The 21,175-nt window shown below is 36.0% G+C and overlaps 1 protein-coding gene and 1 pseudogene across 2 annotated transcripts in view; both read left to right on the top strand.

The window, feature by feature from the left end:
* Positions 1–1,045: 1,045 nt before the first annotated feature.
* On the top strand, positions 1,046–3,369 carry LOC144424260 (THAP domain-containing protein 1-like). The gene is made up of 3 exons (XM_078113386.1): positions 1,046–1,702; positions 2,226–2,421; positions 2,779–3,369. The coding sequence occupies exons 1-3, from the start codon at positions 1,521–1,523 to the stop codon at positions 3,367–3,369; spliced, it is 969 nt and encodes a 322-aa protein (XP_077969512.1). The 5' UTR covers positions 1,046–1,520.
* Positions 3,370–7,963: 4,594 nt separating this feature from the next.
* The window catches only part of LOC144424596 (interleukin enhancer-binding factor 2 homolog), a 195,932-nt pseudogene continuing 182,720 nt past the window's right edge, over positions 7,964–21,175 (top strand). The window contains exons 1-2 of the transcript XR_013476825.1: positions 7,964–8,103; positions 9,441–9,525. The product of XR_013476825.1 is annotated as an interleukin enhancer-binding factor 2 homolog (transcript). The remainder of the gene's footprint in view (positions 8,104–9,440; positions 9,526–21,175) is intronic.

Genomic DNA, 21,175 nt, shown 5'->3' with positions numbered 1-21,175 from the left:
ATGTTTTCGCATTGAACTCATAATTCCCCACGAGAACAAAAAAGCAATTATCGTCGTCTTTGTGATGTTTGTCAAGTGTCAAATTTACAGCTTTAGTATACATAATTCATCTTTGGAATTTAGATTTTTCTATTACTTGTATTAACCCTATTAAAAAAGGTTATTGAGTACTTTTACCTTTACTTAGGAATATTAATGGGAAAGTAACAATTTTAACATTTCTTTTCGGGCTCCGTGAATAATAGTTAACCTTTTCAAGGGCTCCTCAACACCAAAAGTATGAGAACCCCTGTGCTAGTAGACCTGCTGCAAGAGCTTAAGTCAAATAGATAATATATTATTTTATACACTCCAAATTATTAGATGTTCTTGTGAACTTGATATACGCCGTTATCCTTCATTCCAAGCATGTAGTATATTTTTTTAATATTATTTTGGCGATGTACACCTTGTTAAAAATTTGCGATACGCATATTTTAATATCATGACATGTACCGCAAAAATAGTTCTGTAGTATAATTTGTAGTGTAGTTCTGTCAGTTAGTTAAAATAGGTTTTGTGCAAGTAGCGAATAGCGATACTTACATCAGGAATTTCATAATAATTTTATAATAAAATGTGTATCTTTTGTTTGATATTTAGGTCTTATTGGGTGTTGATTTATCGAGTGAAGTTGGATGATTTTAACCTTAACTTCGTACATGCTGACCATACCGCCGAGCCGAGTTATCCGAGAAACATCTGCGGATAATCAATTTTTCAGAAGAATGTTTATTCGTTTTGCCGCTGCGAAAGTTTGGTCGAAATTATGGAGCACCGTATTTTTTTATTCAATTGTTTACCGATCGCAGGTTTAAATCACTTAGTTGGGATCATACAGTGATAGAATTCTGGACACAAAATGGCTGGTGTGACGTCCGTGTCATTTTGATCCATTGTTAAGGTATCAATGGTATGACTGTCGATAAGCTACTGGCACACGTGATCAACTTCTGCATTAAGTTGCCACATTTGAAAAATATCACGAAACGTTTTCTATGTAAAATCTTGACGTTATGTAATATATATATATATATACTGCAAAAAATTAGCCGAAGCAATAATTCTATTCGAGAATTATATGAGTAAATAAATAAAAAAAACTGTTGCCATAATTTCTGTACATTTATTTATTTTTTCACTGGATGACTTCCTGTTGTCTCGATTTCTAGCACTGAACTGGAAATATATGGAACGATCTTCTCTCTCGTTTTGCGTTGTCGCTGCGCGGGACAATTTGATCGCCGCCATCTTGGCACTTATGCTTCCAAACTTTCTTCCTGCTGGTAGGGTAGTTCGCTGGTTTTGGCTTGTTTTTCGTGTTTAAAAGCTGCTAGTTTCATAATTGGGTATTTACGTTCAAACTTCCCTAAGTATAGGTGGCTAGGTTAGTATTTGTCACTAGCTAGTTAGTATTTTTTTTTTATATTTTAGGCTGACAGTACGATATAGTTACGGAATAGTTTAACTAAAGGTACGGTATGGCATTGCCAAAAAAATCTGAGGCGGAGAAAATGATTGGAAAAAGTAGCGGTATTGGTACTCAGTGCTCCGCATATGGTTGCAAAAAACGTTTTAAAAGGAAGGACTTTCGAAGTGATAGCGAGGGAGATGATGACGAGGAAAGTGTGCTGAAACGAAAATATCCAAGGACATTTCATAAGTAAGAAAAATAGCCCAGCAGTTTGTGTTAACAATATCAGTTTTCAGTTGTCTGCCAGTGTGTGTTTTAGCAATTTGTTCATAGCCTGCTAAACATTGTAAAAGATAAAGCTAGTTTTATTATCATGATATACAGATATATGTTAGAGTAAATGCATACAGGTATAGCTGTCTCGGTACAGTATTGAGGCTCGTCTTCTGTAACTATAAGGTCAGAAGTCAGTTTGTAGTAAAGTTGTAATTAAGTCAAAGTTGTTGGAAAAATTGTATAAGCATTTAAATCATTTGGGCTGAAGGCGACAGCAAGTTTATAACATACAAAGTGGTCAACAATTTAGCGCATAAAACTATAATTGACTAGAAAAGAGCGTTTTTGACTATACAGATAGACTATGTTAAATCCAAATTCTGGTTCTGGCCTGCTTCAATTCAAGTAGCTCAAATCCGAATAAATTGTGCACTTACTGCATGAAATGATTATCAGTTCTTTTTTGCTCATACATAATTAACAATATTTTTCTCAGATTTCCTTTGAATAAGGCACTTTGCGAGAAGTGGGTAACTGCTTTGCGGAGGGCGAATTGGATTCCAACTAGTTCTTCACGTTTATGCTCTGACCATTTTAAAGAGAGCGATATTAAGAGAACCGGGCAACGCACAAGAATTAAGGACAATGCTGTTCCGACCCGATTCAAAGCATTTCCAAAATATTTAAGAAAGGTATGCATAAGATAAACAACAAATTGAATTCTCAATAACTTTAAATGTTGTACCCAAAGCGACAAAAAATCCTGTCACATATTTTAATGGGTGTTTTTTTCATATATCAGGCAATTAAGATCACTATAGCATGCAGATACCTAGTATTTTAGCTTATGGTAATAGACTTGATCTGTTATGTATTTTAATTTTTAGTTTATCGGAATAACTATATAAAATCATCTGTTTATGTGATGTGTGAAATTTTTTATTACAACAAATGCCTTCTAAATTTTCAAAATTCTCGTTTTTTGCCACATGCTTCGGTTCAACGCATCTAAAGTGGGACATGCTCATGATCATCAAAATTTCTTGCAGGTCAACGAACAGCGAAAGTCACCGACAAAAATAAAATTTCATTCATGTGTAAAGCAGAAGTGGTCAGTGCAGGAGAAATTTAACAATGTGCTCCATGACCACTCATATTCACAGGTCATTGCTTCACCTACAAAGTTAAAAAAATTAAATCTCAGCTTACAACATTTAAAAGCAGTAAGAAAACGTCTCCGGCTTTGTCAAAAAAAAACATATCGATTGCAAAAACATGTAAAATCTCTTGAAACGGTGCTAAAGTCCCTGAGAAAGAAAAACTTGGTGAGTGCCTCATGTGAAGAAAGTCTACAGCGATCTGTACCTTCATCAATCTTCAATAGAATTTTAATGAATTTACAAACTGGAAAAGGCGTCAAATATCCCAAGGAGCTAAAAACTTTTGCCATGACTTTACAGTTCTGTTCAAATAAAGCGTATCAATATGTGCGGAAAGTCTTAAATCTGGCTTTACCACATCCAAGCGTAATAAGAAAATGGTACCAGAAACTTCCAGCTGAGCCTGGTTTCACAAAAATTGCATTTGATGCGATCCGGCTGAAGGTGAGTGCTGCATCTGATTTGTGCTATGATGATTGATGAAATGGCAATTAGGAAACATGTTGCTTGGGATGGAGAAAGGTATCGGGGCTTTGTTGACCTGGGAAATGCTGAAAATCAGGATGATTCTGCCCCACTTGCCAAGGAAGCTCTTGTTTTGATGGCTGTTTGTGTGAATGGGTCCTGGAAAGTACCTTTGGGATATTTTCTCATTAATGGATTGACCGGAGAAGAAAGAGCAAACATCATAAAGATTGGGATTCAAAGATTGAGTGAAACTGGAGCCAAGGTGGTATCCTTAACTTGTGACGGGCCATCTTGTCATTTTTCAATGCTCTCTCATTTAGGAGTTGTTGCCTCGCATGTAAGCATGCAATCATATTTTACTCATTCTGAGCGGATTTATGTTTTCATGGACGTTTGTCACATGCTTAAATTAGTCCGAAACACCCTTGCAGAGTGGGGTGTTTTGCGTGAGGGCAATGGGATCAAAATTTTGTGGGAATATTTTGTGCAGTTGCAAAAACTCCAATCAACTGAAGGTCTTAGGCTTGCAAACAAGTTGAAGCAAAGACATATACACTGGTATCAACAAAAGATGAAAGTTGATATTGCTGCTCAAACCCTGAGCAGCAGTGTTGCAGATGCGATCGAATACTCTGATACGGTGATGAAATTCAAGCAGTTTAGTGGAAGTCAAGCAACTGTAAAATTTATCAGAATTTTTGACCAGCTTTTTGATGTGCTAAATTCCAGAAATCCCTTCGCTAAACGATTTAAAGAGCCACTAAGACCTTCAAATAAGCATATTTGGGAACCATTCATGAATCAGGCATGTGCATACATTGCACAGTTGAAGGATTCTTCAGGAAGACCAATCTTGATGTCAAGAAGAAAAACTGGCTTTATTGGCTTTTTGTTATCTGTATCCAGTGCAAAAGGCGTGTTCAATGACTTGGTCACTTCAAAATATTATTATTATTATTTAAAATAATGTACAAATTTAGTCAAGATCATTTGGAACTCTTTTTCTGTGCTGTAAGAGGTGCTGGGGGATTCAATAATAATCCAACTGTGCAACAATTTACTTCTGCCTATAAACGACTGCTTATGAGAAGTGGGGTAAAAGGCACAGGAGGGAAATGTGAGCCCCAGGATGCAACAAGCATTTTGAATGTTTTGGACAGCTTCAGTCTGACTAATCATAATATGAGTTTAAGCTCAGTATCTTTTATGAAGAAATATGACCTTGAACCACGGATTCCACTAACTTCTGATCATGACTATGCTGACATACCTAACACAATCAGGTTGTCAGAATACAAGCTTCAAATAATCAAATATATTGCAGGATTTGTTGCAAAGAGGCTGCGAGATACCATGTTTTGCATAAAATGCAAGGAGGCTCTCGTATCATCTACTGATCATACTTCCAGTTTAATATATTTTAAAAACCGTGGAGGATTAACAGTTCCGTCAGCAAGTGTTATAAAAGTTTGTAGAGAAACTGAAAAATGTTTTCAAAGAATATTAGCTACCTCTGGAGGTAGACTGCCCCAATCCACTGGGCTCATCAATGCTATCGTTATTGCAGTGCAAGATGGTTTAATCGATAAGCCTATTTCTCCCGACCTTGTAAACCACTGGCGCGATACAGGGTTTGGTGATTGCCATATTAGTTTGATGGTGAAGGCCATTATTAAAGCATATTGTGGCATAAGGGCCAAACATATGGCACGAGAGTTTAATGACCAAGCTTCTGCAGTTAATATAGCAAAAAAAGTTGTCAAAGTTAATTATATTTCAGCACCAGTGAGAAAAATTTTTCGTCATTTTCTCAACAGGTTATGCTTTGGCAATGAATAATTTTAAAATAAAGTTATTAAACAAGGTCAATCATTGTCTATTTGTATCACATTTTTCATCCTGGCATGGCCAAAATTACGTAATGTGGGTGATAATTTGGAATGCTATCAACGGAAACCTAAAATAAATTTTAAGTTTAAAATTTGTTTTAAGAAGTATTTCCAGTCTTTTCTAAACAAGTACTCTTTCATACCTTTCATCTCGTACGTTTTCATTTGTGCGATATAAAATGAAACGCTTTTTTTGCCACTACTGTTTTCAATTTTGTCCTATTTGTGTCATTACTCTTGATTCACGATTATTAGTTACAATAAATTAACATGCTTTATTATAGGTATAATGTAAAATGTGAACCGCCAACCTTATTCATGTGGGGGAGATGTTTACTTAGTGTGTGTTATTATTTGTTTGGTTTGTTGGCTAATGACTGGATGTTAAATAAACTTCGCTATCTATCCAAGTTTTCTGATTCTTATTATATTAAAGAGGTGTGGCCAAAACTGAATAGGCTATACAGAATACCGCATTTGCTCGTTTAATAGCCCGGGCGCTCATTTTTTTAAACAAACTCACTAACCGGGCCCTTATTCAAACCGGCGCTTATTCAAGCAGGGGCGCTTGTTATTTTTAAAGTAAAATTATACACAAAAATTACGGTACCGGTATCTTTGAAGACAAATATTTGACGACATTAATCCTTTTTCCATGTCAAACGCAAATTATTCACGTCTTAAGAGTAATTCCCTCATATTACGCTTCTTATTTCCTATTGCTCTCTACCACTGAAAAATCAACTTTCACACCGGGCGGGTATTCCAGCACCGGCCCGTATTTATTTTTATGTCCTGTTCACACGGGCGGCTATTCAAACGGGCGCTTAATCAAGACCGGGCGGTTAAACGAGCATATACGGTATGTTATGAAAAGTTTTTTTGAACATTGGAAATCGAATATATTCTAAATTGGAAACAACTTCATTTGGAAAATTACAATAATCAATGTCTTAGCTCCGATAACATTTTAATTCAAAAAATGGTATTAAGGCGCACAAAATATGAAGCCGGGCTAGGTAAACTATGGCCAAATACAAGAAAATGGGTTGGCGATTCCGGTAAGCCACTCGGAGCAATGTAGCCTACTGTGTGATTGGTTAGGCAATATTATTCATCCACGATTAATGCAAAATGAAAAATTAGCACGGTATGGCGAGCTTGGATGTATTAGCGTTTCATACCTAATAAGAAACGAATCAAGATCAAGCGAATATACAAAAAAATCGACGCAAATAATTGGTATCTGTCAAATCCCATATGAAATACATTACGCGCTACGCAAAATTTGGAAGTCTAACGTCAAAACGAGAGAGGCTTCAAATGGTCCCGCGAAAACGAGAGAGAAGCACACTCTATATTTATATATCTCTGTGATTTCTAGTTACTCGCACATATGTGCTTGGAGTCGTTTTTGGTTTTGCTTTTCTGTGTTTCGAGCGTCTCTTGGATTCAGGTCGTCTCGATTTTTCACTTCTTTATATTCTTTTATTCATTGTTTGACTTTTTTCATTATTTTATGATTCATTTATTAGACTTTAGCTCAGGTGTCGCCGCTCGATAACCAATTTTGGTTTTCGCGACTCCTTTCACCTCGAATTATCCGTTTTTGCTTCCTTTTACATTCTGTATGCATTTAGTGTATTTCATGTGTGGTGAAAAAATAAACTACTGATTACTGCTCCGCGCTTGTTGCTAAAGTTAGTTATCAGTGGCCGCTCAGGTGCAGACCATTACGTGAACTAAAGGCGTGATTAGGCCTCTATTGAAAAATTAATTGCTCACTCTCGAATGAGATAGGCTAGGGGTTTTGCTAACAGTAGCCTACCAAAGTACAGGTACGGTAGATTTCAAGAATTCTACCCTATTGAATTTGTGTATACCGTAGTTTATGGTATTCTGTTATTCCTGTATTTGGTTCCAGACTCCAATACATTAGCTACCAGTGCCGGTCATACAATTTCATGATTTTTTCTCAATTCTATGATTTCAAATCTGAAAGTTCTAGGAATTTAATTATAAAATTTTCTAAATTAACTTGACAAAACATCAAAATGAGAGGTCGAGGAGGACGTGGACGGGGTGGAATGCATCGTGGAACAAACAGAGTGTTTGTGCCTCACATTCCATTTGATTTTGTGATGTTGAACAAGCTTTCTCAAGAGTGAAGCCAGCACCTGACGACGGAGCTTTCACCCAGGAGTGAAGCCAGCACCTGATGACGGAGCTTTTACCCAGGTCGGTACGGCACACTTTATAGATCGAGAGTCATTGTCTCGTTGTAGAGAATTCCATTCTGTTGATGAGCAAACACCCTTATTTCGGGGACGTCGGGAGATCGCTTTTCATCAATATCGGTAAAAATATAGTATAATGAGGTTGCACTAATCTAAATGCCCCGATTTAGATTGTTATCGAGACGAACATGGTGCGATAAGACGCATCTGCCGTCGTGCCATACGCCCCTCGTCTCTGAGACTCGTGGACTGTTTGTTTTATTAAATCAAATAACTTCTTTGATATGGGGAGTCTAATTCAACATTTTTTTTACCTGATAATTATAACATTTCCGAATCGCTTTGTTTTTGTTATTTCCACTTTTTTAATTTTTCAATACAGGAATTTCTATTTTGAAAGTCTGTTTTATCAAAAATTTGATATCTATCATATTTCAAACAGTAATTATATTTTACTCACTTTCCTACAGGCTCTAATAAAACGAAACCAAGACTTGAACGTGACTTCGGAAGAGCGAACGTCAATACTGTCGTTCGTGACTAAAATATGCAATACAATCGATTTCATCATTGTATCACAGCCTGCTGGGTTTGATATTCAAGTTGATGAATGCAGACAAGTAAGTTTTGTTTAGTACTTACTGATTTACTGTTTAAAAAACAACAAGCCTGGTCAAGATATATTGAGAACTAACTCCATAACGAAATTGTACAGGTACTTTATGGACACCCTGTATTTCTTAGTAATTCTATCTTTGGTCATGAGAAATGTTATAAAATAGAAAATGTGATGTATGGCTTTTGAACCACTCTGCACTGATAGAAGAATTGCATGTTTTCTGTAAGCAAAATATTCTAAGTCTCCAACTAAATGAGGAAAGAATACTGGGAAGAATTATGGTGTGCAAACTGCAACCCATGGGCCAAATGCGGCCCACGCAGAAAAATTGTGAGGCTTGTGAAAAAGTGCGAAATTCGAATGATATTTACCGGTTGACTTTGAAGATTATACAGTCACTAAAATAAATCTAAACGCAATCAATCTTGCTTGCGATATACTTTTTATATATTCAAAAAATAACAACGGAAATTGATGATTTTTCTCCAGAACATGCTATGTTATGGATCATATATATAATGGGACACTTTGCCATACATTTTTATGCCAGGTGACTGCCGCGGTGCATTTTGGAGTAGTTAAACCTTTCTTTTTTCGTAAAACGACTCAATCTCGAGATACAATGAACAGAATTGAAAACATTTGAAATGGATTGGATATTCAACTCCACGAAAAAATCATAATATGTTGTTACATGGAAATTCCAAAATCACTTCTTTGATAATCCCTGGCCATTAGGGTTTTTAAGCTTGACCGCAATCATGAAAAATTGCAGCATAGTGTAAATGAGAATCAAAATTTTGGTATAAGCGACCGCTTCAAACTTTGATACTGAACTTTCAAACATACAGAATAACTGGGAACTTTTAAAATGAATTAGGAGCTGAAAAGGAAAGATTTTATCATTTGTATCAGAAAAAAATTATAAATTTGAAAAACAAAAAATGAGATATTTAGGAGCTGGAGCCACTAAATTTTTGGTAGCTCCAGCTCCATCTGTTATGACAAGCTTGACTCCAACTCCGACTCCATCAAAATGTAACGGCTCCATGGCTCCGACTCCAGCTCCCCAGCCCTGCCTATGACATTACAATGTCCTAACAATTAACTTGTGCGAAGCGAACAATGCATGTCATAAGATCAATAACCAGTAGTTTTGTGCCTGCGAGTACTAGTGAGCCTTTTAAATATAGGTGCACCTGTAGTTTCACCCAGTTATTTGTATCTGGCCATCCTGTATTGAAGGTTGCACACCCCCGGTTTATGTGACGGCTATCTTAATTTATCTGGTTATTCACCGCAATTTAACAGCAACAGTATAATAAATAAATATTCCAGATTATTGAAACGGTGAAGAAAGGATTCCGAAATCACACTCACAATGACCGAAACGGAGAATGGTTTTGAGCTCGTTGATGGTCAGGTATGAACATGTTTGCTTGTTTTTATTTTCTTTATATTAGCTCATAGCAAGGATGCTGGCTAGTGTTCACTTTTGTGTATACTTTGATTTTACTTTATACCAGCTCCAACAAGACTAACTCTCTATTGAAAAACTAACTGTTGGAAAAGCATGGTACTTTGGTGAACATACCCTACTTTTACAATTCATTTCTTGCTTCCAAAGACTTTAAATCGAGACTGTATACTTTTTTCACTAACAAGACTTTATTTAACTCTGGTGAAATTATTTAGTGACATATTTTCTCAAATTTGCTGCAATTATAGGTCATCAAAGGGTCAACATGGGTTTTCCAAAAGTCCGTAAAAGTTAAAAAGTGTATTCCCCCTCCTCACCCCTGTTTGCAGTAACTGGTAGCATTTCAGTGTTTGCCTTAAATTTCTCTTCGAAGCCCCTTTCTATTTAGGGTGGGCGTGTATGATATCGCGTCGATCAAATTCTTACAAGTAGCTTCTTTTTTTTAAGTCTAAATCAGCGGTTCGCAAACTATGGGTCGCGACCCACTGGTGGGTCGCAAAAGGAATCTCAGTGGGTCGTGAAAAGATGTAGAAAGCTTAGATTAATTATACTGGTTATTAGGATCGGTGGCGATTCGAATACGTAAATCTTCAAAAAAACAAATGATATTAAATTGAATTCGGGTTTGACATTTCGGGTCGGGCCTGAAATGTCAATCATTACGGGTCGGGCTCCTCTATCGCTGACTTTTTTTATATAAATATATGTTTATAAAAAAAATCTATGTGTGAATACTAAACAAAGGAATACTTGTTATAAAAGAAATAATTTGAATAAAACAGAGAAGAAGCTGTAATGGACCTTTCCCCGACCACTGAATCCCGAAAAATTCTTCCTATACTTCACCATACTCGGGTCGGGTCGGGCCTGCGAATCCATGTAATTGGTCGGGCTCGGGTCGGGTTCAATACCCACGGGCCCGGGTCGGGCTGGAATTTTTGGGCCCGATCTTGTCTCTACTTCTTACCGTGTTTCCCCGAAATTTAGACAGGGTTTAGACTTATTTTCTTTTGAAGAATAACACTATTGTTTTTTTGGAAGAGGTCTTTTGAGTTCATTTATCAAAACAAAAATTACATTGTAGAAAATCACGAGATTTTTTAAAACATATAAAAACCGACATCCATTGTTTTTATTTGTATTTCCTATACAAAAATCAAATGACAAATATTATAGTTATGATTGTGACATCACACAATCTTGAATAGTGGTGTGATCTTCACCTTACCTCTGAATCTTTCCTCTTCCACACATTTTTAATTTATTTTAAGGGTAGGGTTTATTTCAAATCATTATCTTATTTTCAGGCCAGATCTTCATTTCGAGGAAACACGGTAGTTTTGCGATGATCAGCCATTGCTGTGTTTTGTGTTATGTCATAAAAAAACAAAAGAAAATTAAAGTTAAGTTAAGTGGGTCGCCATAAGCTGTGGTAATAAATAGCGGGTCCCAACACTAAAAAGTTTGGGAACCACTGACGTAAACAAGAGGTGGTGACACACCATATGATTGTGCCATCTTATAAGGAAATATAACTTTCCATTTTTCTGTTTATAGTTGTCTGTATCTAACGTATTACCCAGTATATAACCATGGATATGGAACTAAAACAAGCTTTCGCGGACCTACACTAAAAAGTTTGGGAACAACTGGTCTACACTCTCCTTGTGGGTTGCTCCTCACCATTTTAGAACCACTGCTCAATAGCCATTAGTTATGTTACTGTATTACTATTTCATAACTCACTTAGCTTGAATGAAAAGCATTTTCCTCGAACCATCTGACATGACGAATAGCAGAGAGAGATGATTGCAGTATTTTGTGACTCATATGAGTTGAGGAATCCAGCTTTCTCATGTTTCCTGGAGGAATTGCAGTCCCCACTGAGACTTTATCCTAAAAAAGGTCTCAAGGTACTCATCAGAATTTGATAAAAATGAATTTATGTTTTCGCTATCTGATTTGTGAAGACTTATTTGGAGTTGACTGTTAGTTGTTGCTTACTAGTTTAAATGTCATGATTTTATTGTCTCTTCATTGTTTTAGACAAGTGGAAAATTATTGGTATCATTCCGATAACAAAGACAAAATGGGGTTACATTTGATGATTTATAACAGGGGTGTGCAACCTTTTTTTTTTGCAGGCGGGCCAGAAATGAATAACTGGTAAAACCGTGGGATTGCACCTTCATATGACATTTGCCTGTTTATTAGTCGCAGGCAAAAAATAGTGTCTTTTCATTATTGATCTTAGAGCATTGTTAGGGGGGTCCTTGCAGAAATGATGAGTTAAAACGCATACATTTCTGAAAACTGTTATTCAAATTTATTGTCACACCGAATTTAAACGAATTCAGGGAGAAATTTGCTGCTGGATCCAAATTTGCTTTAATCAGTTAATGGAAGTGTTAGAAATTCGATATCCATGTGTGGAAAGGTTCATTGGCCCGAGGTAAGGTGAAGATCACACCACTATTCAAGATTGTGTGATATCACAATTATGATATTTGTCACTTGATTTTTGTATAGGAAATACAAATAAAACAATGGATGTCGGTTTTATATAATGTTCATTAAAAAATCTTGTGATTTTCTACAATGTAATTTTATTTTTGATAAATGAACACAAAAGACCTCTTACAAAAAAACCTAGTGTTCTTCTTCACAAAAAAAAATCTAAATCCTGTCTAAATTTCGGGGGAACACGGTAAGAAGTGCTGTACAGTGTACAAAACTGCTATGTGTAAAAAAGCCACATGGTCATTCTTTGTGTAGCAAATTTTTGTTCTTTTGAGAAATTCATAAAAAGGAAATTTTCACAGATTAGAATTTAAATTCTATTCAATTTAATTTCTTTAATAATTTTTTTCTAAGATTTACGTATTCGAGTCGCCACCGATCCTAATAACCAGTAAAATTAATTAAAGTTTTCTACATCTTTTCACGACCCACTAAGATTCCCTTAGCGACCCACCAGTGGGTCGCGACCCATAGTTTGGGAACCTCTGGTGTAGACAATTGTTTGAGGGGGCGTGAAGTTAAGAAAAAATGAACGTATTTGTTTTGCTTGATTTTATAACTCAATAATTTATTTCATCCACAGATTTTCAACGTATTTTTAAATAAAAAATTCTTTCCCCTTACTATCTGTTATTTAAAGCTTATTGTTAGCTAGTTATTTTCGTGGGGCGCGAGACTTGACAAATTCTTAAGAGAGGTTGCGACTTGAAAAGTTTGAGAACCACCCTTAACTAGATTATTACACTTGCTTGCTCTTTGCCTTGTTCAGAGGGGAATTTTAATATAAAAATCGTTTTCCAGCATCAAGATGTTGATTCGTCTCCTGAAAGATCTCCGATCAAGATTTGCGGGGCTCGAGCCTTTGACTATGTGGATAATAGACTTGCCAGCTCACCATGCGATCATGAATACGCCAAGCAGGCAACCTTTGCCTATCAATGCAGCTTCCAGGTTAGTTCAAGAAAACATACAGAGTGACCATAAATTCCCTTCACGATTTCAATTTTGTCATGAGAGCATTTTTCAATATATCCTAACCAGTTTTGTTGTTTTTTATTCGGTAATTGTTCTTTTACCTCATTTGATATATCTGTGAGGGCCAAAACAATATATTGAGGTAACGATAATTTCCCTTTGCAATTTTAAGACTTTATGGACAGACACCCTATCATTTGTGGGTGGGTTTTAGTACTTCTAGTATGAAGTTCTCCCATATGTGAGAAATTTTGTGTGTATTTTTATTTAAATTTAGAAGAAGTATTGTATTACTTTTTACTAATAATGGGAGATTTGCTTGGTGCCAAATTCTGTAATTTTTGTGTCATTCGTGTGCTACTTACTATTTTATGTGTGACATTCTTGTTAAATGGCTTGCCCGGCGGTGTGACACATCGCGATAAGCATTTGGAATACGCTCGCCACCGCACCTCTGTCTACCCCGCATGGGTTCGAATTTCATGCTTGTATAATTATGTGCGAGATGATTGCTTGACTCCCTGCCGCCACAGGGTGGCTCACGTAGTCGCTGGCCTGTTACGGCTTCCTCCACCATCAAGTCCATGTATCTGAAACAAATAATGACTAACTAATTCAATACCCATCACGGACTGGTAACCGGCTGAGAGGATGTGGTTCGGCACATGATTAAGCCGTCTTACCTTACCCCCTCTCCTCTACCCCAGGATAAACATGTGAATCCTATCCTAAATTATCTTATTTTTGTTAAGTTAGTGAGAAATATGCAATTTGTAAAAATTCTGGAGACGTATGAAAATTTGAAAAATCTTATTTGTAAGATATTTATCAAATTTGTAAGATTTATTTTCATGTGTCTGAAATTAGTGTTATTTCTGTGAAGTTCTGTTTTACATGGACAATTTTGGGTGATGATGATAAATTTGTGTGAAATTTTGACGACTTTTTGACAGTTGTGAGTATTCACATTTGCAGAATAATTGATGCGAATAAGAATGAATTCAAAACCCAGCATGACTTTAACCCTGTCTGTTTTCAAATGACCTTGTCAATAAATAAATAAATTTTTCAGGTGATGTCTTCAACTCCTCTCTTCTGGTTTCTTCCTTCCTGGTTCAGCAGGAATCGTTGACCCATGTGAAAGTGGAAATGTCGGAGTTCATATAGTAATGAATTTGGAACAACAAGATATGGTAAGCACGCTTTTTCAATATGTCGGAGAATTCATAATATTTTTTTCAACACCCTTCACTATGTTCCAAGCCATATACAAGGAATCACCCTGGCGTGAATAAGCATTATATGAAAGATTTGAATTAATTTAAGTAAACACTGTTCAAGAAATAAGACTGTTGGCATCGCTGGTTTGTTATTTTCTGTCAAACCATATAACTTCCATCCCATCTACGGTGCGATCATTGTGTTCCCCAGCTTTTTATTTTAGGGGAAGGGAGTATGGTTTGGAAAACAGGTAGGGGTGTCTGTCCAGTGAATAAATGTATTTTCACATGTTTTTACTCTAGACAAGGCCTTAGATTACTGGTTTTCAACCGGTGGGCCATGGGCCACAAACCTAATAAAAATGGCCAGAGTTATTGAGAAATTGGGTAAACTTTGATTGTAGTAGCAATGAATGATGATGCTGTTTTTTCTATTGAGTGGTAATTCTCATTTTAATTATTAGAGTGGAGGTCTCTATCTTTGGGAATAAAATTTTTTAGTTTTTCTCTTGCATATGAAAGGTAATGGGCCACAGTATTTTCTGTGTAACAAAAGTGGGCCACCAAAGAAAAAAAGGTTGAGAACCACTCACTACCTTAGATGATCAGACGATGATATATACGGCGCCAGGGAGGGTTTTGAGGGCCAGAACTAACCCTCACTTTTGAAATGTATTTTTCTGTATCATACATAGCAATTTCACTTTTTATGATCCTTAAGACTAAAAACCCTCGAAAGCCCCGTTAGTTGCTACGGTCTACTTGGCCCCTTCCCGTTTTTTATTTCCTGGCTACACCGCTGTGAGGCACTGCCAATCATGGCTATACCGTGTCCCACTTAATATTGTCTGCTCCAATTTAATAGTACCCTTTGGATTAGGTGGGCTGTTGGTTATTTTCAAATAAAATGTTTTATCAATTGTCGAATACATCCCATCATGCTCTTATTTCATTATTATTTAATTTGTAATAGGTTTGTTACACTGCCCAGACTCTGCTCAGAGTTCTAGCTCACGGAGGTTTTTGAGCAATTTTGGGACTGGAAGGAGAAACAACGATCGCGACTGCGATGTCTGTGTGGAATGGAGTTGTAGTGACACCTAGTGATAGAGCATACGAGAAAAGCGGCGGAGAAAGACGCAGATTCTGAAGCGATGGATACATCACAAACATCGTAAATGCTGGAATTCAAGATGGGAGCTAGAGATTTGGGAATTGTCTGTTTTTTTTTTTTGAAAATGGGATTTTGGTGCAAATTTTCCGATTTGTTTACTCAATTTTGATTGGTTCAAGTTAGAAGGCTGGGCGGTAACCTAGCTAACCTAAACAGAATTGAAGATAAAAATCTGCAAGTATTTTTCTATTCAGGAAAATTCTGATTTCGTACAATTTGTGTGAAATAATGTCTTTGTATACAATTGGACATTATTATAATTGACTGGGCATTTTTCCAATATCTGATGATTTCAGAATCTAAAATTGAATATTTTTTTTAATCGAATCTCGAACACTTGGACAATATATAGCTTTGACTGTTTTATTGTAATGGGACCTCCAGACACACACTCTATCACTCAGACAGTTTGCTGAGTGTTAACACACAATAAGAAACATGTGTCATATTACTCGGAAGAAAAGAGTCACATGTCAGAATTGTTTTTTAATAATTTGTTATGAATTTGTCCTTTGGACGGACAAAAAAACAATATGGCGGCGATTAAAAATTCCTGTCTAAGCCGCTTCGAATAATATACTATTCGATTTGAAATGCTCAGCCCTAATTATAATCCAACGAAGCATTAAAAATCTGTGGGCATGAAACACTTAACAGGTCAGATATTCTCATATTTAATATGAACTGGTAGTCCCCTGGCCTAGTCGAGGTTCTGGTGAATAGGCATCGATAACATGATGATTCTGTACTCTTCAATCATGCCTATTTCAAATAAAAATAGTCTTGTCTGGTTTCGAGACTCTTGTCCTGGGAAAAACTATTTTATTTTAATTTGCTGCAAACCACTTTTTCATGTCTTAATGGCAATAAAAAAATAAACCAATTTGCGGCAATTTTCCTGATGTAAAATGAAGTGGAGCGGAAATAGCCACGGTATATGTAGTCCAAGTTCTAAGTTTATATTAGAAATTTTTATTGCTTTGCCAATAAACTGCTTCTTCACAGCTTTGTGACTGAAATAATCATTTCAAATCCAAAATTTTTAGAATATTCAATTAGCTGACTCACCAGTTTGCATCTGCGTAATAAATGGCATTTTTTGATCCACCAAAGTTCTTGATTTGTACTATTTAAAAATTCTAACAGAATAGTTGGTGCTCCTGAAGTATGTGTACCAAGATGGCGCACAACTTGAATGATGGCGCACAACCTGAATACAGTATGTGTACCCGCTTGGGGGGTTACCAGGTTGTGCGCCATCTTGGTGCACAGACTTCGGGAGCGCCGAATAATTTGAACATTTTGAAGACTTACAATTTCAAAAGTTTTTGTGGTCCAGATTTGGGTTTTCTCATGGCTGTGATCTACAACCTGGATCGGGAAGAGTTTTCCTAGTTGATAGAATTTAGTGTGAATTTCCCCAACATGAGTGAAATTTATATCTCAGATGGTCTTCAATTTTTGTGTTTTATTAAAATTTGATGAACGTCCTGAAAAATTTTCTTCATGCTGTTTGAATTTGTCGAATCATTTGAACACCTTTTTCGAATTAATCAATAAGGTGAAATTGTGGCCAGTTGGATTTTTCAAAATAAACTTGGATTTTGTGCTACTTTTTCGTTTCGTGGTGTGTAAGATTTAAATTGGGTGAAAATGTTGATATTGTTTTTCAGCAAAAAAGGGCTTGCAGTCCAGTTTTTAGGATTTTTTAGATTTAGGGCCTATGCCAGCATCATAGTTTAAAGATCTTTGATCTGGTTTGGGATGTAATTATTTGGGTGGGAAGGCCTTTGCATATCAGTGTATAAACTCTTAAGAGCAGGGTGGGCAAAGTTTTTGGACCAGGGGCCAAAGATCTTGTCCACCTGACTGGCGACCAAATAAGTGTGAAGTAAAAGTTACATTGTAGGAAACAATAAACCTCGTACCAAAACTTAATTTAATTGCAATCTCAAATTTCTTGAGTATTTTATAGCTGAAACATCAAAATTCGGTTTAATTTAGTTGTGGCAGCATTAGGCAGGCCGGAATAAATCACCCAATAGGATTTGGCTCGCCACCGCATCTCTGATTACCCTGCGTGGGTTGATCCCGACTAATTAACTGGCTCTGCAGGCCAAAAAACCCGAAATTTCATATTTTATTTAGGAATTCTTTGAATTGTCATTGCCAAGAGTTTTGTACAGTATGTGTCGAGTTGATTTATTTAATAACAAGAATACCTTAGTTTAGTGTCCACTCATACTACCAGTATAAATTTTTTTTATAAACATATATTTATTTAAGAAAAAAGTCAGCGATAGAGGAGCCTGGTGGACCCGAACGTTATGACCGGTAATGTCCTTCTGCCCCCCTTGACATGTATTTTCGCGCAGGACTAAATCATTCATGCAATTCATGACCATCGAACCATGAACACTACATGTGCGCTGTGACAAACCAGATTCATTTCAATAAATCTACAGCTCTATTTGTCAATGGGTCATTTTGAGAGACTATTTTAGCAGGACTAAAATATATTTTAAAAACTGTGGATTGACAGCTGGCAAATTGTGCGACAAAATAAAATTTTGGGTTGTTGGGCATTTATAGGCATGAACCAGGTACATTGAAACAATAAAATTTTAGCTGAGAAGATAAAAAAATTGACTGGTAATCAATAGGCATACCGAAAATATGCATCAAATAGACAAAATTAGTCATTTCTTCAAGAATAATTCCATGAATATCACTATAGAAACCAATTCACTACAGCTTGTTAAATACCATTTTGATTTAAAATTAAAACATAAAAAGAAATGTTCAATGCAAAAAATGCTTTTATTAAAAGATTGGTTTTGGCTTCAGTATGAGTAAATTAAGAATATTCTTGAATAAATGAAAGTGTCATGTATGAAAAGCAACTTAACAGGCAAATATACTATGAGTCAGCACCTTCTGAGTTAATGCACAGCTTATGTTAGATTATGTTATATGCTAGGACATCAAAGAGTTGTTAATCAAATTATCTTATAGCAACTCAATATTTTATACAAGTTTCTACAATCTACAGTCAAGATGTCAACAACGGGCTGTCCATGATGATTGAATTTCAACTTCCAGTCAAAACTGAAATTTTTTGAGGAAATGCCATGATAGTTGCAAGTGAAAAATTTTGATTTGGATTGACATTAAACAGCTTTTAAATATTGGGAATTATTAAAGTGAGTACGGGAACTTTAGACGGAATGAAATTAATCGAGACACGACTGCTCAAAGTTGATTTATAATTTTAACATAAAATTGACATGTAATCTCTGGTTAGTTACAACTTCTTTCACCATCATTAAGGAATATAAATGAAAGTGTTTCATATGAAAAGCAACTTAACAGGCAAATATATTATGAGTCGGCAACTTCTGAATAAAAGGGTCAAAAACAAGTCAAAATAGTCGAAACGAGCCTGCCAAGTGAATTATTAATTTTAACATAAAATTGACACATAATTGCTGGTCACAACTTTCTCCAGCTTCCTCCACCAAATTAATCCATTGCCAATTCGTAATCATAACCTGATATTTTTTGATATAGCCAATTATATTATTTTCGTTATCACACACCTGAAGCGCGAACCTATTGGCTCAGTCAGCAATCCGCAAGTCAAACTCGTTTGGTACTCACTAGAATAATATCGAGAATCTGCTTCAAGTCCTCCTGAATCAAGTTTTAATAAATTCGCAGCAACGTGGTCTGCCTCAACAAGTAAAAACATCCAATTAAAAATGTATCCTACAGACCGGAAATTGAAATTTAGTCGTCATGGCTACCCTCCTTGTTGCCACCAAGCGGCGTGTGTGTTATCGGCGAGTCAGTAATCAGTAATCAGTAGTTTATTTCTCACCATACTTAAAATAGGCACAAACATACAAATTGCAATAAATTAAATTATAAATTGGCCATATTTCAGGGTGAAGGAGACGCGAGAAACCAATACTGGTTATCGAGCAGCGGCACCTATAAAATAAGTCTAACACTTTAATTTAAAAAACAAAAAAACGAACTAAGTTTAAATAAATTGAGGAAAAAAATACATAAAATATCTCGAGACGATCTGCTGTAACCAGCAATCGCTCGCTTCAACCAAAGTGACTATAATAGTCACTTAGGCTTCAACAAAAGAAAAGACAACTCCGAACACCACTGATTCGGTAGCCATGGAGATGGCGTTAGTGGATTGTATCACAACAATGCTATTGTGATGCCCATTAGCTAACAATGGGCAATAAATGTCAAATTCTGATGGCGCATGGTTATTGGTTACAGTGGAACCCATGGTTTGCTGAGGGCGACAACAGGATCAGCAACGAATAAACCATACCTTTATGCTAGAAAGGAATTGAGGTACCTGTTAATGGGATCTAGAGATTGGCAGCTGGAGTCAGGGCTTCACATAACGTTACAGGAAATATAAAATCAGGGAAGACATGAAATATCAAAATGTGAAAGATATTCCATAACAGTCATTCAAAACGAATGTAACCTAGTATCAACATTCACAGTGGGAAACTAGATAGACTACAAGACATGAAACAGCAAAACTAAGAAGAGTCAAGTACCGTAGTCTAATAGTTGAGTGAACCAATGAAGCAAAGTTTAAAAGTACATAAAAAAAATATTATTTATCAGGTAATACTTTTACAATGTTATATAAGAGTATAATGACAATCAGATAAACAATTTAGGCTTTACTGACTGCAAGAGAAAACCAGTCACAATGTTATGCTAATTAACCAAGATCTTGAGCAGATGGGCTTAGAATTTCAATGTGGTTAAATTCGTACAAAGCTTCATGAACCATCTCAAACATAAGAAAAGTAGTTTACTATATTGTGCAGGTTACGAACAAATACAGGTCATGCAATTAGCATGGCACACTTTACATAATTCAAATCACTGGCAAGAATGCAATAAGATAAGGACATGAAAAAATTGAAAAAAAAAAAAAAAGTATTATTATTACAGGTAAAGGCCTAGCGGAGCAAGCGGGAAAGAGTGCCGAGGCCACATCATTTGGATGCAATCACAGCAGACTGGTAAGGTGACAGCAAGAATTTTTTATATTTTGTTTTGAAAGTTTCATAAGAAGAGTCACGTAAGATTTGGGGAATACTATTCCAAATTACAACACCCTTATACTTCAAGGAGTTTTGGGACTTGCTTAGCGAAAATCTGGGAACAAAAAAATTCGATTTTGTCGAAGAGCGTGTGTTATGCTCATGCACATTACTGAGAACAGTGAAATAATCAGCGAAAGCTGCAGGCAATTGGTTGTTGTGGAACTGGTGAATAATCTTAGAAATTTCTAATTTAAAGATGTCAGACAATTTTAGCACCCTGGCTTTATGATATAGGGTGTTTATGTTTGAACGAACTGGTGCTCCGGAGAGAATTTTAACAGCCCTATTTTGTAAAATCTCTAATTTACGCAAGCTAGTTTGAGTAGCGGAGCCCCATGCAGCTAAGGCGTATTGGATATGTGATTGAAAAAGAGCAAAGTAAATAGTCCGCAGAGTTGGGCTTGGCACATAATACTTGAGTTTTCCCAGAATGTTAATTTGATAGGTAACATTCCAATTAAGGGTCAGTATTACATGTTTTTAAATGTACTGCATAAAAAGTATATACCCGAGTAATATCATACAAATTAAAATTCTGAAAAATGTTC

The sequence above is a fragment of the Styela clava genome, chromosome 6, assembly GCF_964204865.1.
Source record: "Styela clava chromosome 6, kaStyClav1.hap1.2, whole genome shotgun sequence".
Classification (NCBI taxonomy): domain Eukaryota; kingdom Metazoa; phylum Chordata; class Ascidiacea; order Stolidobranchia; family Styelidae; genus Styela; species Styela clava.
Note: the sequence above shows the minus strand (reverse complement) of the source record. Positions and strands in the feature narration are given on the sequence as shown.

What these genes read in the sequence shown, in the direction of transcription:
- LOC144424260 (XM_078113386.1), top strand. Translation starts at nt 1,521, where the DNA reads ATGGCATTGCCAAAAAAATCTGAGGCGGAGAAAATGATTGGAAAAAGT. An exon ending in TATCCAAGGACATTTCATAA is followed by an intron (nt 1,703 to 2,225) that starts GTAAGAAAAATA and finishes TATTTTTCTCAG; the next exon opens with ATTTCCTTTGAATAAGGCAC. An exon ending in TTCCAAAATATTTAAGAAAG is followed by an intron (nt 2,422 to 2,778) that starts GTATGCATAAGA and finishes AATTTCTTGCAG; the next exon opens with GTCAACGAACAGCGAAAGTC.